The sequence below is a fragment of the Clytia hemisphaerica genome, unplaced genomic scaffold (genome assembly GCF_902728285.1).
Source record: "Clytia hemisphaerica strain Z4C2 unplaced genomic scaffold, Clytia hemisphaerica genome assembly, whole genome shotgun sequence".
Classification (NCBI taxonomy): domain Eukaryota; kingdom Metazoa; phylum Cnidaria; class Hydrozoa; order Leptothecata; family Clytiidae; genus Clytia; species Clytia hemisphaerica.
The window spans coordinates 124,142-144,756 of record NW_027104429.1 but is presented as its reverse complement, the minus strand read 5'-3'; the positions used below and the strand labels follow the sequence as shown (position 1 = coordinate 144,756).

The 20,615-nt window shown below is 34.9% G+C and overlaps 2 protein-coding genes across 4 annotated transcripts in view; one reads left to right on the top strand and one right to left on the bottom strand.

Moving 5' to 3' along the window:
* The window catches only part of LOC136820527 (uncharacterized), a 30,984-nt gene extending 23,828 nt beyond the window's left edge, over nt 1–7,156 (bottom strand). The window contains exons 1-11 of one of the 2 annotated variants that reach the window (XM_067076713.1): nt 6,884–7,156; nt 4,039–4,094; nt 2,997–3,414; nt 2,740–2,825; nt 2,417–2,479; nt 2,137–2,250; nt 1,565–1,643; nt 1,023–1,104; nt 695–796; nt 469–538; nt 149–310 (exon numbers count right to left, since the gene is read on the bottom strand). In XM_067076713.1, the coding sequence (XP_066932814.1) occupies nt 149–310; nt 469–538; nt 695–796; nt 1,023–1,104; nt 1,565–1,643; nt 2,137–2,250; nt 2,417–2,479; nt 2,740–2,825; nt 2,997–3,414; nt 4,039–4,094; nt 6,884–7,052 (1,401 nt within the window). In that variant the 5' untranslated portion in view covers nt 7,053–7,156. The remainder of the gene's footprint in view (nt 1–148; nt 311–468; nt 539–694; nt 797–1,022; nt 1,105–1,564; nt 1,644–2,136; nt 2,251–2,416; nt 2,480–2,739; nt 2,826–2,996; nt 3,415–4,038; nt 4,095–6,883) is intronic. The other variant, XM_067076712.1, reaches the window with a different exon arrangement.
* A 260-nt stretch (nt 7,157–7,416) lies between these two features.
* Nucleotides 7,417–20,324, top strand: LOC136820529 (nucleoporin p54-like). 2 transcript variants are annotated; one of them, XM_067076717.1, is made up of 15 exons: nt 7,417–7,579; nt 12,323–12,568; nt 13,218–13,247; nt 13,405–13,476; nt 13,674–13,888; nt 14,118–14,305; nt 15,100–15,202; nt 15,491–15,584; nt 15,909–15,963; nt 16,555–16,648; nt 16,927–17,034; nt 18,100–18,167; nt 18,797–18,848; nt 19,231–19,341; nt 19,880–20,324. In XM_067076717.1, exons 1-15 carry the CDS (start codon nt 7,465–7,467, stop codon nt 19,994–19,996), a joined length of 1,668 nt encoding a protein of 555 aa, XP_066932818.1. In that variant the 5' UTR covers nt 7,417–7,464; the 3' UTR covers nt 19,997–20,324. The 2 variants fall into 2 exon arrangements, with proteins under 2 accessions (XP_066932818.1, XP_066932817.1); XM_067076716.1 differs by having other exon boundaries at nt 7,421–7,579; nt 12,323–12,571.
* Nucleotides 20,325–20,615: the final 291 nt, after the last annotated feature.

The following is a 20,615-nucleotide window of genomic DNA, read 5'->3' as shown; positions in this document are numbered from 1 at the left end:
CATGACTTTCCTGTATCCTTTAAAATCATTAACAAAGCTAAACTTTACGTGCATTTAGCGTGTCCATAGGGGGAATCTCTTAGAGTTTCTCAGTACAAAATAAATGTGAAACATTGAAATATTAAAAGCGCAAAAAGGTTAAACTTACATCGAGTTCTTTAGCAATATCTTCCCAGCGATGATTTTTGTATTTCTTGGCAAGTTTGATTAGTTTACTGTCCTCTTCTTTGGTGAATTTGTTTTGGTTGATTGAAGGATGAAGCACATTGCACCAATAAATTTGACATTCGAAATCCTCACGATCTGGAACCTGGCCGATGAGGATAAAAATATAATGTAATGTTCAAAACACAATTCCTTTCAGGAAAATGACAATAGTAACAAAGCCAGATACAAACCCTTACATAATTGAAGTGGTTTTAAAAAGAAGTACCTTAGATATTTATGCAGAAAATGATAGCAACTTACAAAATTCTTCGCGACTTTCATGAAATCAATGTCATAAGATTCTTTAAGTATTTCGTCCATAGGTAGGGCTCTGCAAAGGAAGTGAAGTACAAATGAAGTTGGTGATAAATGATTAAAGAAGAAAAAAGCCAGGCAAAGAAAACAGTCTGAAAAGAATTTAAAGAAGATTTTAAAAATTGGTATTTTGTTGGTGGTTTTTTAGTAGAAGCAATGCAACATTTCATACTTGATGTCAGAGATTTGTTTGGTGATTTCAGCTCGTCCACTTCGATCGATTGTCTTTCCTTCCAATTTCTTCTCCCTGTACTCTTTATCGTACTGCTTCAGTCTATATGTGAAACAATAGTAGAAACTAACAACTGAAAGACCGCTGAGATACTGATTTCGATTCAAATTCTCAATCGTAAAAAATATCATCAACGACCTTTCATAAATCGAACAAAAACAATTTATATGTTCAAATTTTGAATCCTATGACAAGAATTATTCATATCTAGTCAATGCAATAGACCGATTCAGAAAAAATTTATCGAATGCTACCAAGCGGGCCTTACCTTTGTAACAAAGGATCAAGACGTTTCTCCAAATTGCTATTGTAAACACCTTCTCTCAAAGATTTGATTTCGTACGATGTCCCTATAAAAATAATAAAACTTATTTGATTCCTAAAAATTTGATTAACTTGTATTGTTAGCTTTGAGGAGACTGGTAAGGACAATACATGGAGTGCTCTTGGGAAAAATGTAGCTATACCCGTGCATTGAAGCGATAGAGTAATGTTAATTTAGTTAAGCTATTCGAATGCTGAAATAGTTTGCACTCCACTACAGAGACTCGGAAAACTGTCTCTCGTCAGCTCTCGTACGGAATTTTCACATAAACTAGCTTTATTCATGTAGAGGCAGTCTAAAATGGTGTGTACCAAAGCAGTACCTTAAACGCTGAAAATGCGCTGCTAGGGTTGATGGGTGTGTTACTAAACTGCAAGTTTTTTGTTGTAAAAGATTGAAGTTAAACAATTAGTCAAAAAGCTCGGTAGTGCAAGATATTGACCCAAAAATTGCAGAAAAAATAATAACTGATATAAATTACTTACAAGTTCTCCCTCCTTTACTGAACACATTCACCTTCGAGATCTGCTTTAATTTTTTGGTATCTTCGTTATCATCTGGACCCTATAATTTGAAGCAGAAATATGTAATCGTTGCACATTTTTCAACTACAATTGACACTCTCTAATTTGATTTTCGAGGGGAATTTGGTTTTAATCGAATAAGGGAGTTTACCGAATAGTAGAGAGTCGTTTATGAGAGTTTCTTCTTGATGGTGGGTTTCAATATTATTGAATAATGGAGCGTATCGAATGGCACAGAATGGCAGGACGTCAAATTAGAGAGCGTCCTACAGTTATTTTTTCAAACTAAGCCTCTCATTCTCTTCTTGACATGTACGCCTCTTAAAATTGTCTTGAATCTGATTATCATATGATACCAAAAAGGTAATTTCATTAATTTATAGTTTGGTATTGTAAATACAAAAATTCCACTAAAATGCGTACATTTTGAAAAAAATAGTACTAATTCACTGCCAAAACATTTGAAAATTAAAAAAAAAATTCAAATATTGAGGAGGGTCTTTGTATTAATTAGAAAACAACAAGAAACTTACAAAACCATCTGCATCTTTGAAGTAAGGCACACCAAATCTCCCTAAACATGAGCGATACAGACTGCCTTTACCCAATTTCTCAACACCAGTGTTTGAAGTCTTTGACATCTCATCCTAAAAGTAAAGGAACTAAATTGTTAATTCAAACATCTCCAAAAGCTAAGCGTCAGATTTTCCAATTAGATGGCTAGTAAAGATTACAACATTTAGAAGTCATGCTCAATTGGCACTACGATACAGACTTCCTATTTTGCAGAATGGAAAAGTTAACTCGACACACCTGAGCAAGTCCATTTTTTGTAAGAGCAATGCGTATGATCTTCAGCTCGTCTGCCAGAGTTTCCTAAATTTGAATTTGCAGTGAAATAAATAGTACCACAATTCGTTAAAATTGACTGAAATATTGAGAAGTGAAACAAACTTTAAAAAATTACCACACACAATCTTTAGGCAAATAGGCAAGGCAACTTTAACGTAGAAATTAAGGTTGAATTTTACTTAAATTTTTTTATCATTTTCTTTGGAATTAAAAAAACGAAATTCAGACTGTTCTGTGAAAAATGTAAGGAAAATAATTTTGTTTTGAATAAATGAACTGTGAACCTGATAGCTTCTGTTTAAGAGAAGTAATTGTTCCATTGTCTCCAATCTTCCACTGGATTTGAGTGTTCTGGTATCAAATTTGTTAACTAAAATTCATGAAAATAACTGCAATTGCCCTTATCTGTTATTTGTTACTTTATCTCAAAATAATAGGATATGAAAGAAAGGTATGATGATGTGAGCTAGAGGCAAGTAAGGAAAATTTATAATCAGTAAAACAACAAAATAAAAATCCCTAGGAGGTCAATATTATATACCTGTAGAAAGAGTTGGTTGTTCATATCCTTTACGAAATTCACGAAAAATTCTTTCCACATAGAGATTAGCAGTGCTCAGTTGTTGTTTTTTCTTAGCTGGTAGCGTTGAATAGGTAGATGGAATACTAATATCAATGGACTTTGCTTCTTCTTCTTCTTCATTGGTAGAGGATTGTGCTGGTGACATAATTGGTGTTGAAAAATCATGGTAAATCTTTGGGCTTTGGCTACCATCATTATCATAAATACTTTGTCCTTGAATTCTCTTTTTGACGTTATCACTGATACCAGAAGCAGATGGTTGGTTTTCATTATCTGAGCTCTTTATTTTTAAAGCATCAAAAAAATGACCAAACCTACTTGGCTCTTTAGTTTCATATATCTGGTAACTTGATTCATTGTCACTGCCAGAGGAATCCTTTGAAAGTAAATAAAAAACTGCACAAACCAGAGACACTAAACATGAGTAAAGATTCCTGAATAAAGAAATGCTTATCAAATCTCTTTTTTTCTGAAAAACACTCTTTTTAGAAAGTAGAGGCAAAATAGAAATGGGTGTTATATCATAAACATTTCATAATATACTTTAATGGGATAAACTTTCGCGGGGGATTGAATTTTGCGAATTTTGGGCGGATTTCGCAAAAATCCGCGAAATTAAGTCCAGATGGAAATTTGGAAGGGCCTCATCCGCGAAATATTTCTAAATATGTCAAATAAATACTATATTTGAATTGCATCAAAGAGGTGCAAATAATGTGTATTTCAACAACCAATATGCATGATTTGACAGTAAAAGTCACAAAATCTTGAAAGTATTGCCACCCAAAATTTTTGAATTTCGCGGATAGGCCCAACCGCAAAATTTAATCCCTGCGAAAGTTTATCCCATTAAAGTAATTAAATCTCGATAAGCTAATAGACCTGGTGATTGACCCTTACTAATAAAAAGTGCAAAAAGACAGTCATAACAAATCAAGTGTCTTTAACGAAAGATTTATCCTCATAGATTTTCACCCCAATCAGAAAAATAGCAACTTACAATAAAGTCAGAATCCTCTTCTTCGTCATCATCATATTGTTGATAGTAAGAATATCCTAAGGAGTAGAGTGTGTATCCATTATTTGGCTTTTTGATTGGGACAAAGAATGCTGAAACTGTCCAGAACACAATTAAACGTAATTGAATAATTGTGATTTGATTATCAACACGGATATAATTGTATTCAATTCTATTTGATTATGTTGGTTGTATTAAATTATATTCACTCTTACTTGGTTGATTATTTATGACGCACTAAAAGGGTTTTTAATACCTTTAAATAACTTTTTTTTCAATACCAACTTTTTTTTTCTTTACAAACTTTTTTTTTGGATACCAGCTTTTTTTTCTCCAATTTTTCCATGTTTACTTTTATCGATACCAACTTTTTTTTTGATAAGCCCGGAATGTCAAGCTGGAAAACTTTCAGTTTTCGAGTTAGGAGTTTTTGACCTAAATCAAAAGTTTCTGAAAATTATGCATGACGTCACTCACTCAACTCTAACTCAATCTTTTTTCACAAACAAACATTTTTTTCGAGTTAGCCACTGTTGATTCTCTCTAACTCGATCTTCAAGGGGTCAAATATTTTCTTTGAATTACAGAAATATTCGAATTACAGAGAAAAGTTTTGTCTATTTACAGAATATCACCCTCAAGGAATTCTTAAGATAATCTTAACATTCAGTTGATTTTTCACCCTTATATTCTTATAAGGACTATTCTTATAAAAAGAAAAGCGTGTATTGAAAAAACTAGAGGCAATTTAAGTTAACTTTAAAAAAATCTAAGAAAACTAACTCTAAAACTTATTATAAAAACGATCTAGTTAGAGTTGAGTAGTGTCATAATTTGCGACCTTAAGACGTAATAATTTAGCTAACTCAAAAATTGTTAACCCAAAGTTTTCTAGCTCAACAATTCTGGGCCTTGTTAAAAAAGTTTTTCCGATTTTTCCACTGCTTCCCATTGTTACTTAACTCTTACATATAGCTCAAAAGAAGCGTATTAGCGAGATGGTTACAGAAAGTGCTAGGTCAAAAATTTAAATCAAGCCAATTTCAAGATATCGGCCAAAAACTGATTTTGACGTTATGAAATTCCCAGACAGTGTCAATCAAACTTATTGAACGCTGAATCAACTGAACGCAATTGAACGCAATTGAATAATACACCTTTCCCGTAATTCGTAAAACTAGTGCGCGCGCATTATTTTGATGCCTTCCACCGAGCCATTTCTGAGAAGTTTGAATTACAGGAAAGGTGTATTGCAATTCGATTGTCGAACGCAATCGAATCGCAATCAAATATTACCTAGGATTTTCCGTTCGATTGCTTTGATTACGTTTGATTGCTTTGATTACGTTCGATTGCTTCGATTACGTTTGATTGAATTCGATTACATTCGATTGATTCAATTGTATCAGATTTTATTTGCTTTGGTACGGTACTTAAGCGCTCAGCCGCCCAGGCTAAAAAGCCGTAACAGAGTGATCCAATTTAACTTAATCGCAATCAAACTCATCAAACATAATCATAATCAAGCGAAATCAAAGAATACATCGAATGTAATTGACAATCAATCGAACCAATCAAACATAGTAAACTATCAATCGAACCAATCTAACCTTACTTGAACGCAATCAAACACGATCGAATATTACCCAGGAATCGGCTGTTTGATTGAGATTCGATTACGTTCGACAATCGTATCGCAATTATTCAATCGTGTTTGATTACGTTCGATTGGTTCGCTTGCGATTTTTGTTCGTAGTTGTTCAATTGACACTGTCTGGAAATTTGTCGAAAAAACACATCATATGTAAAATTCAAAGGACGTCATTATTGAACGACGGCGATAACTTCAAATCTATTAAAGCAATCAACACCAAATTTTGACTGGAGACATAGATTAACGATTCTTAAATATCCGTACTGGCAACCGAATAGACCTTTTTTCAAAGAGGCCACCCTGTTGAATAATTATGTAGTCCAGCAGAAAAACAATGATAAAACCATGCATAATTATTACAATATACATGATACAGTAATTATGCATGGCTCTATCATTGTTTTTATGGCTGGACTACATAATTATTCAACAGGACGTCCTCTTTGAAAAAAGGTCTATCGGTTGTTGAAGCAATCATCATCATAAAAATCATAAAACTTGGATTACTAGGCAAAGGGGTTTCCAAAGTTCCGGGCTATAAATGGTTGGGTTGTGGTTCAGTTTTATTCTATTTCTATTTTGTCGAGCTGCAGGAGGCTTTGATACGCAAGTTTCCCTCCACTGATGCAAGTTACCCGAATTCCCCACACATGGCATGGGTTGACCTGGGAAAAGGTTCATTCACTTGCCAAGTGAACTGCTGCGAGTGGGAATCGAACTTCAGTCGCCTGTGCAGCAGCTAAGGTCGATTCAATGACCTCTATACCACAAGTTTTCAGAGCATCTCATGGTTGTCCCCAAGGAAAATTTCCAACATCAAAACTCTGCCCTTGAGATCTGTTTCCCACCACAAAAAAGCCAGAAAAACTGGTGAAATTAGCCAGTTTTCAATAATTTTGCCCCTGAAATGTAGATATTATCAAAATTTTGCTCCTGCTCTTGAAAAGTAAGCAATCTCTGCCCCCAAGATCTCGATGATTTCTGCCATACTCTGCAAACTGGCGGTATAGCGATACAGCGCCCTCCCTCCTTCTAATCTTCTTCTTCTTCTCTAAAAATGAGATTCCATTGTTTCTTTTTTTCAAAAACATATGGGCAACATCTCTAATCTAATGCTTGCTTTTTAAAAATTTTAAGGTATTAAATTAGGGAATAAATGAATGAGAAGGATACCTTGGGGATGTGATTTGTTTGCTGAAATCACTTCATCGTCAGAAATTTCCTCATCGTTATTAATGTTTGTCAAACCAGCCAACGTATTGTTTGTTTCAAGAGTATTCTGTATCTGTTGTATTTCTTGAAACAACACATCTTTGTCGATCTCCGAAAAATTCATATTCATAGATCAAGATCAAGCATCGAAGAGAATGTTTTTCCTTCGTTAGAATTTCGTCAAACCACAAGCGGTTTTTTCGTGAAAATGGCTGAATAGCTCGGCGCATGCGTGTTGCAGTAATTTCATTATTGACAAAATGAAGATTCCCAGTCTCTCATAGAGAGTCATTGCATGAAGATGAAAAAGTCATAAGGATTTTGGGAATTGACAAAGAGGACAAAATGGGCAAAATGCATATTTTGAAAAAAGTTAGGAATTAGTTTCATTTTCTAATTCTTGGAATTTTGAAGGGCTGGTTTCCACGATATAAAAATCCCGCGAAAGCTATTTTTACGTTACACGAGACTAACTTTCTTACAAAATTTGTGCCAAAAACCATTTGCCGTCGCCGTATACTTATAGACCATAACAATTCAAAATGCCGTTTTCTTTTGGCAACACGAGCTCTTCTTCAACCTCAGGATTTGGTGGATTTGGAGCTACATCAAAGCCTTCAACAACAGGTTTTGGAGGATTTGGATCAACCTCCACAGGTATGTTCAGTTTACCTATTTATTTTTTCAGTCGTCATAGAGAGTTTGCCTCTAGTTTTCTTTTTGTTGTCTCCATAATAGAGAGTCCCCTTCGGGACGTCTTTGAACCCAGAAATATGGCGCGCCAAAAGGCTTTTTAATACCAACTTTTTTTTATAATACCAACTTTTTTTTATAATACCAACTTTTTTTATAATATCAACTTTTTTTAATAATGCCAACTTTTTTTTATAATACCAACTTTTTTTATTATAATACCAACTTTTTTTTTTATAGTAGAGTCCCCTGCCCAGTTGGCGACCGAACGTCTTTGAACCCAGAAAAGTCATACATAAACAAACCTCTGGAGAATTTCTTTTGGTAGTTATCTGCCTTGACCTATTTCCCGTACTGTGTAAAAAAGGTTTTAGAAAAAAAACGAGTAGAATCCGAAAGATCCAACTTTGCACGGAAGCACACGAAAAAGCCGGATTTTTCAAAAAAAATAAAAAATGGCTACCTGTGGACAAAAAATCTTCGTAAGAAAAAACGCTTCAACTCCCACGCCAAAAAATACTTGTCCAAAACATTGAGTATGTTAGAAAGCATTTCTGTAAAAATCAGCTCGATACAGTTTCCTTCGTGTGAAATATTGATAAAAAAGTTGATGCAATCAGCTTCGAAATTTGACGTCCAGTCTGCGACCGACCAAACTCAAAAAATGAAAAAGAAGACTCTACATTGCGATCAAAAAATTCCAGACGCGAAGAGAAAAAAACAGGCATAAAAAATTCCCGCGTTTTTATCAAATGAAGACTCTCCATAGACCGCCACTTTCAAAACAAAACAAATACAAACTTTAGAAAAAAATGGCGACTTGAAGAAAAATTCTGAAAAAACATGCCGAAGGGAAATGTAAGTGAGCTATTTTAAAACAAAAGAACAAGTGTAAATAAATTTAATACGGGAAAGCTTATGAGTTTTTTTATCATCCTGATCAATTAATATGACCTTACCTGTAAGTAGAGCACTGATTTTCTCTTTTTAACGATCGGTCGCAGACTGGTATGTCGGTCGGGAACTGGGCACTAGTACCGCTCGCTTCGAAAGTTTTTTATTCTAAGAAGATCGCCTCAAATAAAAAATCAAAACAAACACGAAGAACATGTTAAAAGTTGTCTAACCATTGGTTGAAAAGGATTTTCAAAAAAGTTAAAAGTAAGTGAAAAATTCGAATCCAAAAATTTCGGTCGCCAACTGGGCAGGGTACTCTACCAACTTTTTTTTTAGTTCGAAGTTTTTTCATAACACCAATTTTTGTCTCGCTTACTATGCGTGTATAATCGATCAAGTGTAGAAAGAGTCTTAGCGCGATGCAAAGCGTAATGGGTAATCAGGACCACTGCGCGCTGATGACGACTTATTATTGGTCCAAAGTTTTGAAAAAATTTAAAGATTTTTGCGTCTAGCCAACCGGAAGTCGTTACTAGAGCGCAACCAGTCCTGATTACCCATGATTCATTTCGAGTGTGAAATGGCCTATTTGTTGCCAACCAAAATCCATCAACCGAAATTCGAAGTTTCCATGGAGACGACAAAAAGTTGCGCTTGAAATCGAAAGTGCCTTCTAGTCTTTACTGAACTCAGCGTCATTGAAATCATCAAAATGCAAAGTTAATCCAAAAGTAGACTCTAGTCTAGATTACACTAGGCTCGATACGCCAATACGCCAGCCAGCCATCGAAATGTTAGACTAGAGTATACTTTTAGACCAATTCCCTTCTTGGGATGGTAATTATTATTAGGACTAAGTTTTGGACGGGTATTTACTGTCAGTATTTGGCCTAAAATTGCTGACATGGGGAATAAACTTTTAAATCTGATACATAGATCAAAACGCTACCAACAGCTGGAAACAAAACCTTTAACGATCGATTCACCTATCGACCTATTATTTTAACGCGAAATTTAAGACATTTACTTTCACATGTAAACAAAAAATATTTTCCAGTGAAGAACCGTAAAGGTCCGTCTATATGGTGAAAAAAGAAAATTGACTAAGCGAGACCAAAAAAATTTATATCATAAAAATGAAAGTTGGTATTATAATAAAAAGTTGGTATTATAAAAAAAAGTTGATATTATAAAAATGAAAGTTGCTATTATAAAAAAAAGTTGATATTATAAAAATGAAAGTTGGTATTATAAAAGTGAAAGTTGGTATTATAAAAAAAATTTAGTATTATAAAATAAAGTTGATATTATAAAAAAAAGTTAGTATTAAAAAGCCCTTTGGCGCGCCATACAGAAAAGTCATACAATAACAAACCTCTGGAGAATTTCATTTGGTAGTTATCTGCCTTGACCTATATCCCGTACTATGTAAAAAAATTCTAGAAAAGAACGAGTAGAATCCGAAAGATCCAACTTCACTTAAACACATGAAATAACCGGATTTTTCGAAAAAAATTAAAAATGGTGTGGACAAAAAAGCTTTGTAAGAAAAAACGCTTCAACTGCCACTCCAAAAAATACTTGTCCAAAACAATGAGTACTGTGAAGTCAGGTAACTTGCATCAGTGGAGGCTAACATGCATAGCCCTTAAATGACTGACCAATAATCAAAGCTGCAAAATTTCAAAACAAATGAACTACACAGCTTCGCTCGCAGGGCAGCTCTACTCTACTATTTTTGTTTTGATTTAACTTTGTATTTAAAGGACCAGACAGGTCATTCATTTGAGGGCTATGCATGTTAGCCTCCACTGATACAAGTTACTATCCGACTTCACGGTATGTTAGGCGACAATCACAAATATCTTCGTTTCGCGTCGCACGACCGACTCTCGAAAAATTGAGGAGAATTGAGTCGGTAAATGTGTCGGACTTTTTCTTTCTTTCGTTCAAAAACTTTATTATTGCCAATTTTTTGCGAGTGATTTCTAGCGCATTTGCGGCATTTTGACTTTGTTTATCATTACATGCGCAGTTTTTGATTGTCAGAGGTCACAGTGTTCAAAGGTCATAATTGGAAACCACCCATAACACGTGGTTGTTTTGGGCTGGCTGGCTGGCTGGCAGTTTCATTCAAGAATACACTCCAAAAATGGATGATAGAGGTAAGAAAACCCGAAAATTTTTACGACCGACCAACCGACCAACCCACTTTTTAGATGAAGATATTTGTGATTGCTGCCTTAGAAAGAAAGCATTTCTATAAAAATCAGCTCAATACAGCTTCCTTCCTCTGAAATATTGATAAAAAAGTTGATGCAATCAGTTTTGAAATTAGATGCCCTGTCTGCGACCAACAAAATCGAAAGTAAGAAAAAGAAGACTCTACATTGTGATCAAAACATTCCAGACACAGAGAAAAAAAGAAGACTTTAAAATGCGATCAAAACATTCAAGGGACATGCCCGCGGTCTTCAACTTGACAGTTCTAATGCGAAGTTTAAGGCGCTTTGGTATAGTGGTCATCGACCTTGGTTAATGTACAGGCGACTGAGGTTCGAATCCCACTTGCAGCAGTTCACTTGGCAAGTGAATGAACCTTTGCCTGGGTCAACCCATGCCATGTGAGGGGAATTGGGTAGTCAGTTCAAGGTGCTGACGGGGCACTATAATTGAAAGCGTCTATAGTTGCGAAAATGGGTCTCAAAGCCTCCTGCGACTCAACCAAATAGAAATAGAGAAGAAAAAAATCTCTTTGACAATAAATTTGTTTTGATAACTCCACCAAGTTTATTAATCTTACTTCTTTGTTCCTCTTAGAGTGCACACACACTCGCCTGTGTTCCACTACGGATTTTTCTCATATTTCAATTTAAAAGCTTACTCGGTGCGAAAGAGAAATTGTGTATTTTTAATACGCCGTTCATTAACTCAAATCAAATGTCTTTGGAGGTTCAGTGAAATGGTGGCCAAATTGCCGTCCCATGTTTTGTCAGATAGTTCCAAGTATTATAGCTCAAATAATGTGAATACGCTACTCTCACCAGGTAGGCGTTCACACCGCAAATGGAACAAATCTTTGCGACAAGAAACACGTAAATGTGATCGCACGCATTCGCACAAGCGTCCAAATACAGATATAAAAAAGTCTGTTTTTCCGTGGAAAATTGTGAGTACTGTTATCGACACTCGGTAACTTTGACATGTCAATCAATTGCGCACACTGGAAAAAAGTCTCTGAATATTTCATTCTTCCCAATAAATGCGAAAATGAAAAACGAAGAAGCTTTCGTTTTCTGATCGTCTTTTTAATCTGCCATGAAGTGTTATAAAATTCCTTATAGAAAGACACATTCTTCTCACAGACCTGAGGTGTGCATCTAAGAACCGGTTTGATTACAATTCTAATTTGTTATTTAAAAACAAATGATATATATTAAGTCTTTTCCACACTTTATTAAGTTTTTCTTTAATTAAGTGAATGGAGGTCTTATCGTTGCAAGATCTATTTTAGTTAGTAGGCCATTTTTGAAAGGCAACCTTGAAAGATTTAACTTTATTCCATGAGGCAATTTTATCCAAGGCAAAGGGAGATGTAAAAATCATTCGATTTCAGATGAAAAAAATGGCACATCAAAAGAAAATTTGTTGCTGAATAGGGCACCTAATTCATAGCAAAGTCTTAGGGGTACCTTGTAATCATAGAGAATTGATAAATGGGATTAATTTATGACACCACTGGCTATCATTAATGTTGTTTAAATTCGTGATCTCTTTATTATATATGAAATGATTAATTATTTTTCAAAGGTGGAGGATTCAGTGGTTTTGGTGCAAAAACAACAGCGTCAACAGGATTCTCTTTTGGAACTCCATCAACTGCAACAAGCACAGGGGGAGGACTCTTTTCAGGATTTGGTTCAACAACCAAAACAACAGCTTCTACAGGTTTTGGTGGATTCGGCACAGGAACAACAACTGGTTTTGGAGGATTTGGTGCCAAAACAACAGCTTCCACATTTGGTGGGTTTGGAACAACAACTACATCTGCCTCAGGTAGTAAGTTATTCTCATTATTGTTTGAATAAGTTTTCATATTATTTTTTTATGAATGATAATCTGCAATATTCTCTTGATAACAAAACCTCAGTTATATGGTAAGTAAATATATTCATCTGGTGGCTGAGTGTGGAGCCAGGAGAGAGGGAGTCTATCCCCTTTTCTATTTTGCGCTAGTACAGGGAGATCGAATGCTGAAGTGGAGCGCCACACCTACTCTTAGCTTCCAGTAACTTACCACCCAAATTGATGAGTTGAGTGAAATCGGTGAGTTGGCGGTGACCGGGGATCAACCCACAACCCTCAGATTGTTTGGTGAATGCAGGCCACACAGTCATATTTACACTAGCATATTTTATACCTATGTATAAATTTACCTTTTTTCTCGATTTTACTTAAAGCCAGGGATACGAAAAAATAAAAAAAACGGCTGAGAAAAGGCTGATCAATTAAAGACATAGAAATCACTTCTTCCTGTCGTTTCCCAATTGTTTAATCTAAAATATCTTACCATGTAAAATCCTGCTATTTGAAAATTTGAAATCTATTTATTTAAAAGTGTAGGTGCAATGTACATACATACTTTTGATAGAAATTTTTATATTAACATATCATTTGATATTAAATTTCTCATCGTTCTTTTCAGGATTTGGTACAACCGGCAGTCTATTTGGTGGTAGGTATCTTTGTGGTCAAATTTGGTCAATTCTCAACAAATTCTGAAGAAATTCTGAAGAATTCTCGAAAAACTGTTTCTGTTATAAATCTTATCAGAGTAAGGTTTCAGTTATTGAAGTTTTCTTTGTGTATATTTTATGGCCTTTGATTTTTAGGGTTGAACAAAACAACAACAGCAAGCACTGGTTTCTCTCTTTCCAATCCCACCCAAACAGGATGGAATGCTGGTACGACACGTAGTTCTTCTTTGTATTATTTTGTCAAGTAGCAAATGATCATTTTCATGATGTAGTTTTTTCTCAAGTTTCCAGTTTATAACGTGTCATCCACTTAACATCAGTTTCTGTCAGTTTTGATGTAAAATCTTATCCTCTCAAAAAATAATTTACTCAGTGGTAAAAAACGAGATTGTCAACTTGTTTAGGTCAACAACAACAGCAGCAAGCTCAAGGTTTGGACAATCCATTGGCAAGCATGACCAGTGCACTGACAATGCCCACCATCTTTGGTGACGAGCGAGATGGCATCATTGCCAAACTGAACCAATTGCAAGCATTGTGGGGTGAAGGGAAAGCTGTTTATTCACACAACGCACAACCTATTCCATTGTCACAAGAAAACCCTTTTTCACGATTTAAGGTACGGCTGTTCAGTTGATTAATTGCTATTTAGGAACTTTTAATGAATTTTACTTTTCGAGACACTATTAATATTATTGCTTGGTTTCTGCCAATATAACAAGAGTGAAGCTTTTGGCTCGATGCTAGTGGGTTTTGTTGTGAATAAGAAAAGTAATAAGCAGCTCTTTGCATGCTATGGTGATTACAAACACTAAAACGTAATAATATCCAATCTTTATCACTGACAGACGATAGGTTACAGTTGTTTACCATCTGCGAAAGACAGTGATGGTTTCATTTCGTTCGACTTGAAACACAAGGAAGATTACGTGAAAACCAACCAACAACAATTTGTCGAATCCATCAGTAAAATCATGGGCAACAAACCGACATTCTCCGTATGTGTTGATGGATTACGCAGTCTTCCTGGTGACAGGTAATTTACTTCTTACTTGAATTCTAGAAGGAATGTATATTTCTCATATCACGTCAACAGAGCTAGATTCTAATTGCTGTTGGCCCGTTTAAATCCTAAGAAAGAGCAAATAGAAAACATGACAAGTTATTTCACACCATTAGGTGGTTTTTGATTTTTGATTTCTCCGGGAAAACAACCTATTGTTGTCCCCACTGTTAAGAAGAAATTTCCTCTCCAACGAAGTGAAGTTTGAAGTGTGTTGGATTTCCATTGGGGTATGTGAAGGGGTAAAATTCCATTTAGTATCCTACAAAAATTGAGAATTCCAGAAGGGTTTGAACCAATGAAGTATAAGTCCGAAGGGCTAGAAGTCAATCTCTTTGGTAGGATTTGAATCCTACCAAAGTTGCACGACCTTGAGCGGCTCGCCTGGTTTTTACACAAATTACAGATTGAAATTAAAATTTACCGCTTAATTTCGAAAAAAATATCAATCATAAACAAAGGATTTGCTAGATTCAATCTGTCGTCAAAAATACGGCGCATTTTTTAAGACTTCACTTTTTCTTGCCTGAGAAAGGTTAGAGATTCTACTCTAGCCCTTCGGGCTTTAAACTCAATGGTTTGAACCTAGTGCTTCGAATTCCAAGGGTTAGAGTATTTTTTTAAGTTTGACTTCAAGGAGGTGTGTAACAAAAGGCTGTTCTTTTTCAGCAGGGGGTATACGATTTTGTTTCTAGAAAGGCCATCAGTTGACAAAAAAGTTATCGAACATGCGGGAGTTACAGCTTCTTCACATGATATATTTTCAGGTCAGAGATTGTGATATACGTTGTTGAGCGACAATCCAATGGTTCCTCCAGACGTATCCTAGCAACCGAGCTTTACGCTTTCTTTAGTCAGCAAAATATCAAGGTAATATTCATTCTGAAGTATTCGGAGAAGAATTATTTGAATTATTCATCAATTTCGAATTCATAAGTGATTATGACATGACTTGTTATTTTTTTGCGAAACTTTGATGAATGAGATTTTTTCGAGTGTCCGTCCTACGCGAAAGATAAATCAAACATCGATGAGTGAGCTCTGATAAAAAGCAATCACGCTATCGATTTTGAAGTAAGTCCCTTTATATAGCACATACAGTAAAATCATCAAAAGATGGTTTACCGCTAAATCAAAACCTTGCAATTATTTTCTCAGGCACAACTTACGCAACTTGGAGTAGAGAACATGGTCGCAAAAACAACATTGAGCGAATCCCAATTGAAACAATTCCTCGACACTCCCCCTTTAGGTTTGTATTTTGTCCCTGTGAAAAATTCGGGCTTGAAAATTTATCTACATCGGAAACTGTCAACCACTAACATTTTGAAGTATTTCGAAAAAAACATTTTCATTACAACAGATTTTTTACTGATGATGGCACTCTAAAAATAGATTTCAAAATGAACCAAAAGCAGCTTCTGTTATTAAATCTCTTACACAAGTTGTATGGAAAGATTCATTTATTTGAATTTAAAAATAAACACCCTTTTTTATTAAAATTAATTTTGTTTGACTTTGATTTTTTTTCTTTCCCCGTTAATTTTCAGTAACTTTCTGAATTTTCGTTTTCCAGGCATTGATGCAATTCTTTGGGAACAAGCAAAAAAAGATAATCCTGACCCAAAAAAGTATGTATTAATCCTGCTATTTTTCTACCCCTTTCCATTTTTTTGCTCATATCCTTATCTCCGCAAAGAAGTTATTTTGCTCGTTCCGTAGTATTTTGACAGGTTAATATTTTGTATTTTCGTGTTGTAAAAGTACGGCCTTTGTTGAATATCATCTTTAATCTTGAGTTAAAAGTTGGCTCGTAACATTTCATTCAATTTTAAGATCTTACTATTTAATAATATTATTAAAACATGGTCTTCATCTTCAGATGAATAATGCTCGGGGTTTGGAGTTGTTCTAAAGGTTGTAGGGAGGGTCGACGAGTAAACGGTCAAAGGATGATGACATATGACCTTCAGCATAAATGCTAAAAGACACACCCAAAAGGGCTTGGAACTTTTGCTTGTTCCGTAATATTTTCAACCTTGAAAATGTTGACAGCTTCAGCCAGCCTTCTGAAGGGCACCCTGGGTAGTTCTTTACCTATACCTAAAGTGTCGGTTTCCTTGGATTTCTAAAAAGTGAGTAGTGACACTATCCTAAACCACAGTTTTCAATTTCAAACCATCCGCTCATTTTTTTGCTCAAGCTGCTTCTTTTTTATTTAGCTTGATACCTGTACCTATCATGGGGTTCAACGAACTACTTACACGACTCAAACATCAACAATACCAAAATACTCAACACAAACGTCGCTTGGAGGTACGAAGAATTTACATTATTTTTAAACTCTCTGCTCAAAACTCACATCTTATAAGATCCCATTTTCTCGCATAAGTCGGAATTGAAAAACTTGTTTTATGGTTCGTGCTACTGCAGGCTTTTGTCTTTATTTTTGACTTGCCTGGATGAACTTGTTGTTTGAGAATTTTCAGCCTAAATCTTTGTATTCAAATCAAGCAAATTTCTCGTATGAAAATTCATCAAGAATTCAGTTGATTGTGAATGCTTTTCATCGTATTTGCTTTGTGATATCATAGATTTTGAATGAGGAAATTTCGAAGCTTCAATCATGCCAGTCCACCACTATCGCCAAACTCGCTCAATATAAACGAAAACATTTGGAACTTGCGCATCGAACTCTACAGGTATAAATTCTTGATTTATTTAATTGCTGTCTGTTGTAGCTAAAAAATATTCATTCTAAGACTGTATTAAAATCATCAAATTGGTCTGTTAAACGTGGCAGATCATATTACAGGACCATGGCTTTAGAATGAACACGTGGCGTGCTTGGAGTAATCAGGATCTACTCAGAGAACACCTTATTACACTCATGTAACTAATCAAGTTTTAGATCAAAAGTTAATTTTAAGATTTTGAGATTCTACAGGGTTTTAGCTTGAATTTCGTTATGACATGCCTGCACAAAAAACTCATAAAACCTGATCTAGTGAAGGTATGATGATAAAATTTGGCATAAATTATATATTAACAAGTCGAAATATTTCAGAGCGTCGAAAATCTTTTTCTGTGAGCTATTAGCAAAAAGGTATCAGGTTGGTGGAAAACACCCAACGGAGGGGGGGGGGGGTGAATATGACAATTTATCAACGCGAAAAAAAGGGTTTTCGAAAATAATGCTGGTTCATATTGTGTTAAATGATTGTAATTAACGCGACGGTAACCAATGTGGTAACCGTTTGCGTTACTAACTTGAGTAGTTATATAAGTGTCATACTTCCGTCAGTGTAATAATTAGTTCAACGAACGTGAATATTGCTTTCTCAATCCCTTTTTCTGACCAGTCGAGAATTCACTTTCACCTCAACTGAGTGACAATTGTGTTCACGAGTTTCACACAGACATCTCCCTTAATATAGTTGAGTCTTTTAACTTGAACCTCTATAGTTCCAATGTCTCCTTAACTGGAAATTTTTTTCTAGTCCCTTCAGTTAACAATGTGCTTACTCCATATCTTGAGATTTCCTTAACTCGAACAAATTTGTGTTGTGGAAGTTCTGCGTGGTTGAGTTATAGAGACTTGTAGTAGAGCAAATGTTTGCGAATGACATAGTTTAGGTTCGATATGTTGATTTTCGAAATGTTCTGGTTCGGGTGGCTTGTCGGAAAACGACATCAGAGCGACTGTATTCACTTGATACCTACATTCAACGGGCAAAAATCATAACTATTACTGTGTTTTTGTTTAGGTGATGACGCAATTAGAAACGATTCGAAAAGGTGGTTATTCCATTGAACCCGATGAAGAACAACTTAGGTACAAACAAACATACATATTTATATTTGGAAAAAGAGGGCTGAGGGAGAGTTTGTGCTATCGCTGACAGAAATGTTATAGATAATTTGTTTGTAATTTCTTATCAAGGCAATTCATGATATTCATGACGTAATGATTTTCTATGGAAATACCCCGGTTTTAGCCAGTAGTGGCAAATTTAAACTGGACAAAAGTTGTATAAAATTTGCCACTACTGGCAAAAACTGGGTTCTTTCCATAGAAAACATTAAGTCATGTGAATATTATGAGTTCGCGTACGTTAAGGCACACAGAAGTTATTTAAAAACATTGAAATTTTTTAAAGCTTCGAAATAGTAGAAGATATGAAATTTTCAGAACGACCGCTTTTTTTAGGTTCAAGGAACATATGTATTTGTTTTATATTTTATTTTTCATTTTTGATTAAACGATTCACGAAAGTATAACAAAATATGTTTCTTCTCGAAAACGCAAATTTTTGTTGCAAACTTTACGATTTCTTGACCTAGAGAAAGTTTTTACTAACGAAGGTAGCTCGCCTTCGCGCAAATAGATTTTTCACATACTCAAAATAATTTTGATTTGAGATCTTCTTTGTTTTCTCTTTATAAATTTTTTTTTCTTTCTAGAATCCAACTGGAATCTTTACAAGCCGAACTCAATGCGCCTATGCAATTCAAGGTATAGTTTGTTTCCTCTACACCTAATGCTTTTAGCCTGTATTTTTAGGTTGCCTCTTAAACAAACCAAGCAAAGTCCCGTCAACTTAATCGACGCTATTTTATTAGTTTAATGTAAGGGTGTTTACATTTTTTCACGATTAGCATTCCTTCGCTTGTGTTTTCGATACCGTCGTCGTACGAAATTTTCCCCGTAAATTCATTTCCAATCTCCTCAAAAGCTGACCTCGCCGATAACGGTTGATGGGTGTACTGTCAAAGAATTGGTACACTTCGCAAATTGATTTCTGAGCTACTGAGATAGAGATTCAACTCTCAACTCTGGAATGAAGACATGAAAATATTTTCTCGTATATCAACTCGTTATTCCTTGTACTTTTCAGGGTCGATTGAACGAGTTAATTTCTCAAATTCGATTGCAATCACAAGTGAAAAAGAGTTCAAGCAACATCTCCTACTCACTCGACGAGCAGGCCAAACACGAAGCTAAACAAGTAAGCCTTCTTCTCAATATGATATTATGTTTCATGCAAAGAAAGAAAACAAACAGTAACACTAAGCCTTGGAATTCTTGTGAATAGAGTGTTGCATTATAGAAAAGACACTTCTTTCTGGCAGCTCCTATTTATGGCTTATACAAACCTAATAATTAAGAACAATCTTAGCCTCATAATTCAAAATTGGCTCAGAAAATTCTGATTTTATTTCTGTTGTATGTCAATAAGTGAATAAAGTAAGTACAGTGTATTAAGAACGTTTTAAGAACATTTTAAAGACATTTTAAGAACATTTAACCCTGAAAATTACGAAAAAATAAATACAGCCATGTATTATTTTTTTGAAATGGTTTATCTATCAAAACTTCATGAAGATTGATTCTAAACCCCTAGCATACTCATGTGTCGAATAGCTACTGAAATATTATAGGACCCGAAATAAGGATAAAATCTTATCGCTATTTTCATGGAGATCCTTCATTTGTAAACAATGCGAAATTTTGACAATGAATATGATTTTCTTTTTTATTGTCAGTTCTTATCGAAACAACAAGAAGCTTTGCTACAACTCGTTTCCATCATCAACGAAGACTTTGAAGATTTGAAAACCATCGAAAGTGGAATGATCGACTCACTCTACATCAGGAGGTGATACAACCTCTCTGACTAATCGCTTTAAAGGAGATTTCTCCAGGCTAACACCGCCTCCCTTGGAAAGTGTTTTTTCCGAGAGAGAATCGAAAGACTATTTTACCTTCCACAAAGTGTTCACAATGCAATGTGACTATAATTTTAAATGACAATTAATGATAAGATTTACTATTTAAAGTATTAATTCATATCGAATTTTGCCACGCGAATATGGCTGTCTAACTACGATAGAGTATTCAAATTTAGGTACCCGACCTATACCTTACTATACCTTATCGAATTTTACTTGCCATGTTTTTTATACCAAGAAAAAGGGATTTTTAGATGAAGCCATTCTAGTATAATTCCTGCTCTCGTTTCCCGTGCTACCATCATTAATTGTGCTAACCTCATTTTTCGCCTTTTTAATAAGTAATGTTATAGCATTTAGACCATAACATTTCATCTAGTTGACCAAATTTAACAAATGACTTCTCAAAATTTGAGTTTATCCTTCCTCGTTCCAATGCGAAAGGATTGATTCTTTAAGAGTTCATAGAACTTTTTTTCTGAGATACTCGGTAGAATTGCAAGCTCTTCTTAGATTAGATTCTTTTGTCATAATTAAGCGCGAAAAAAAT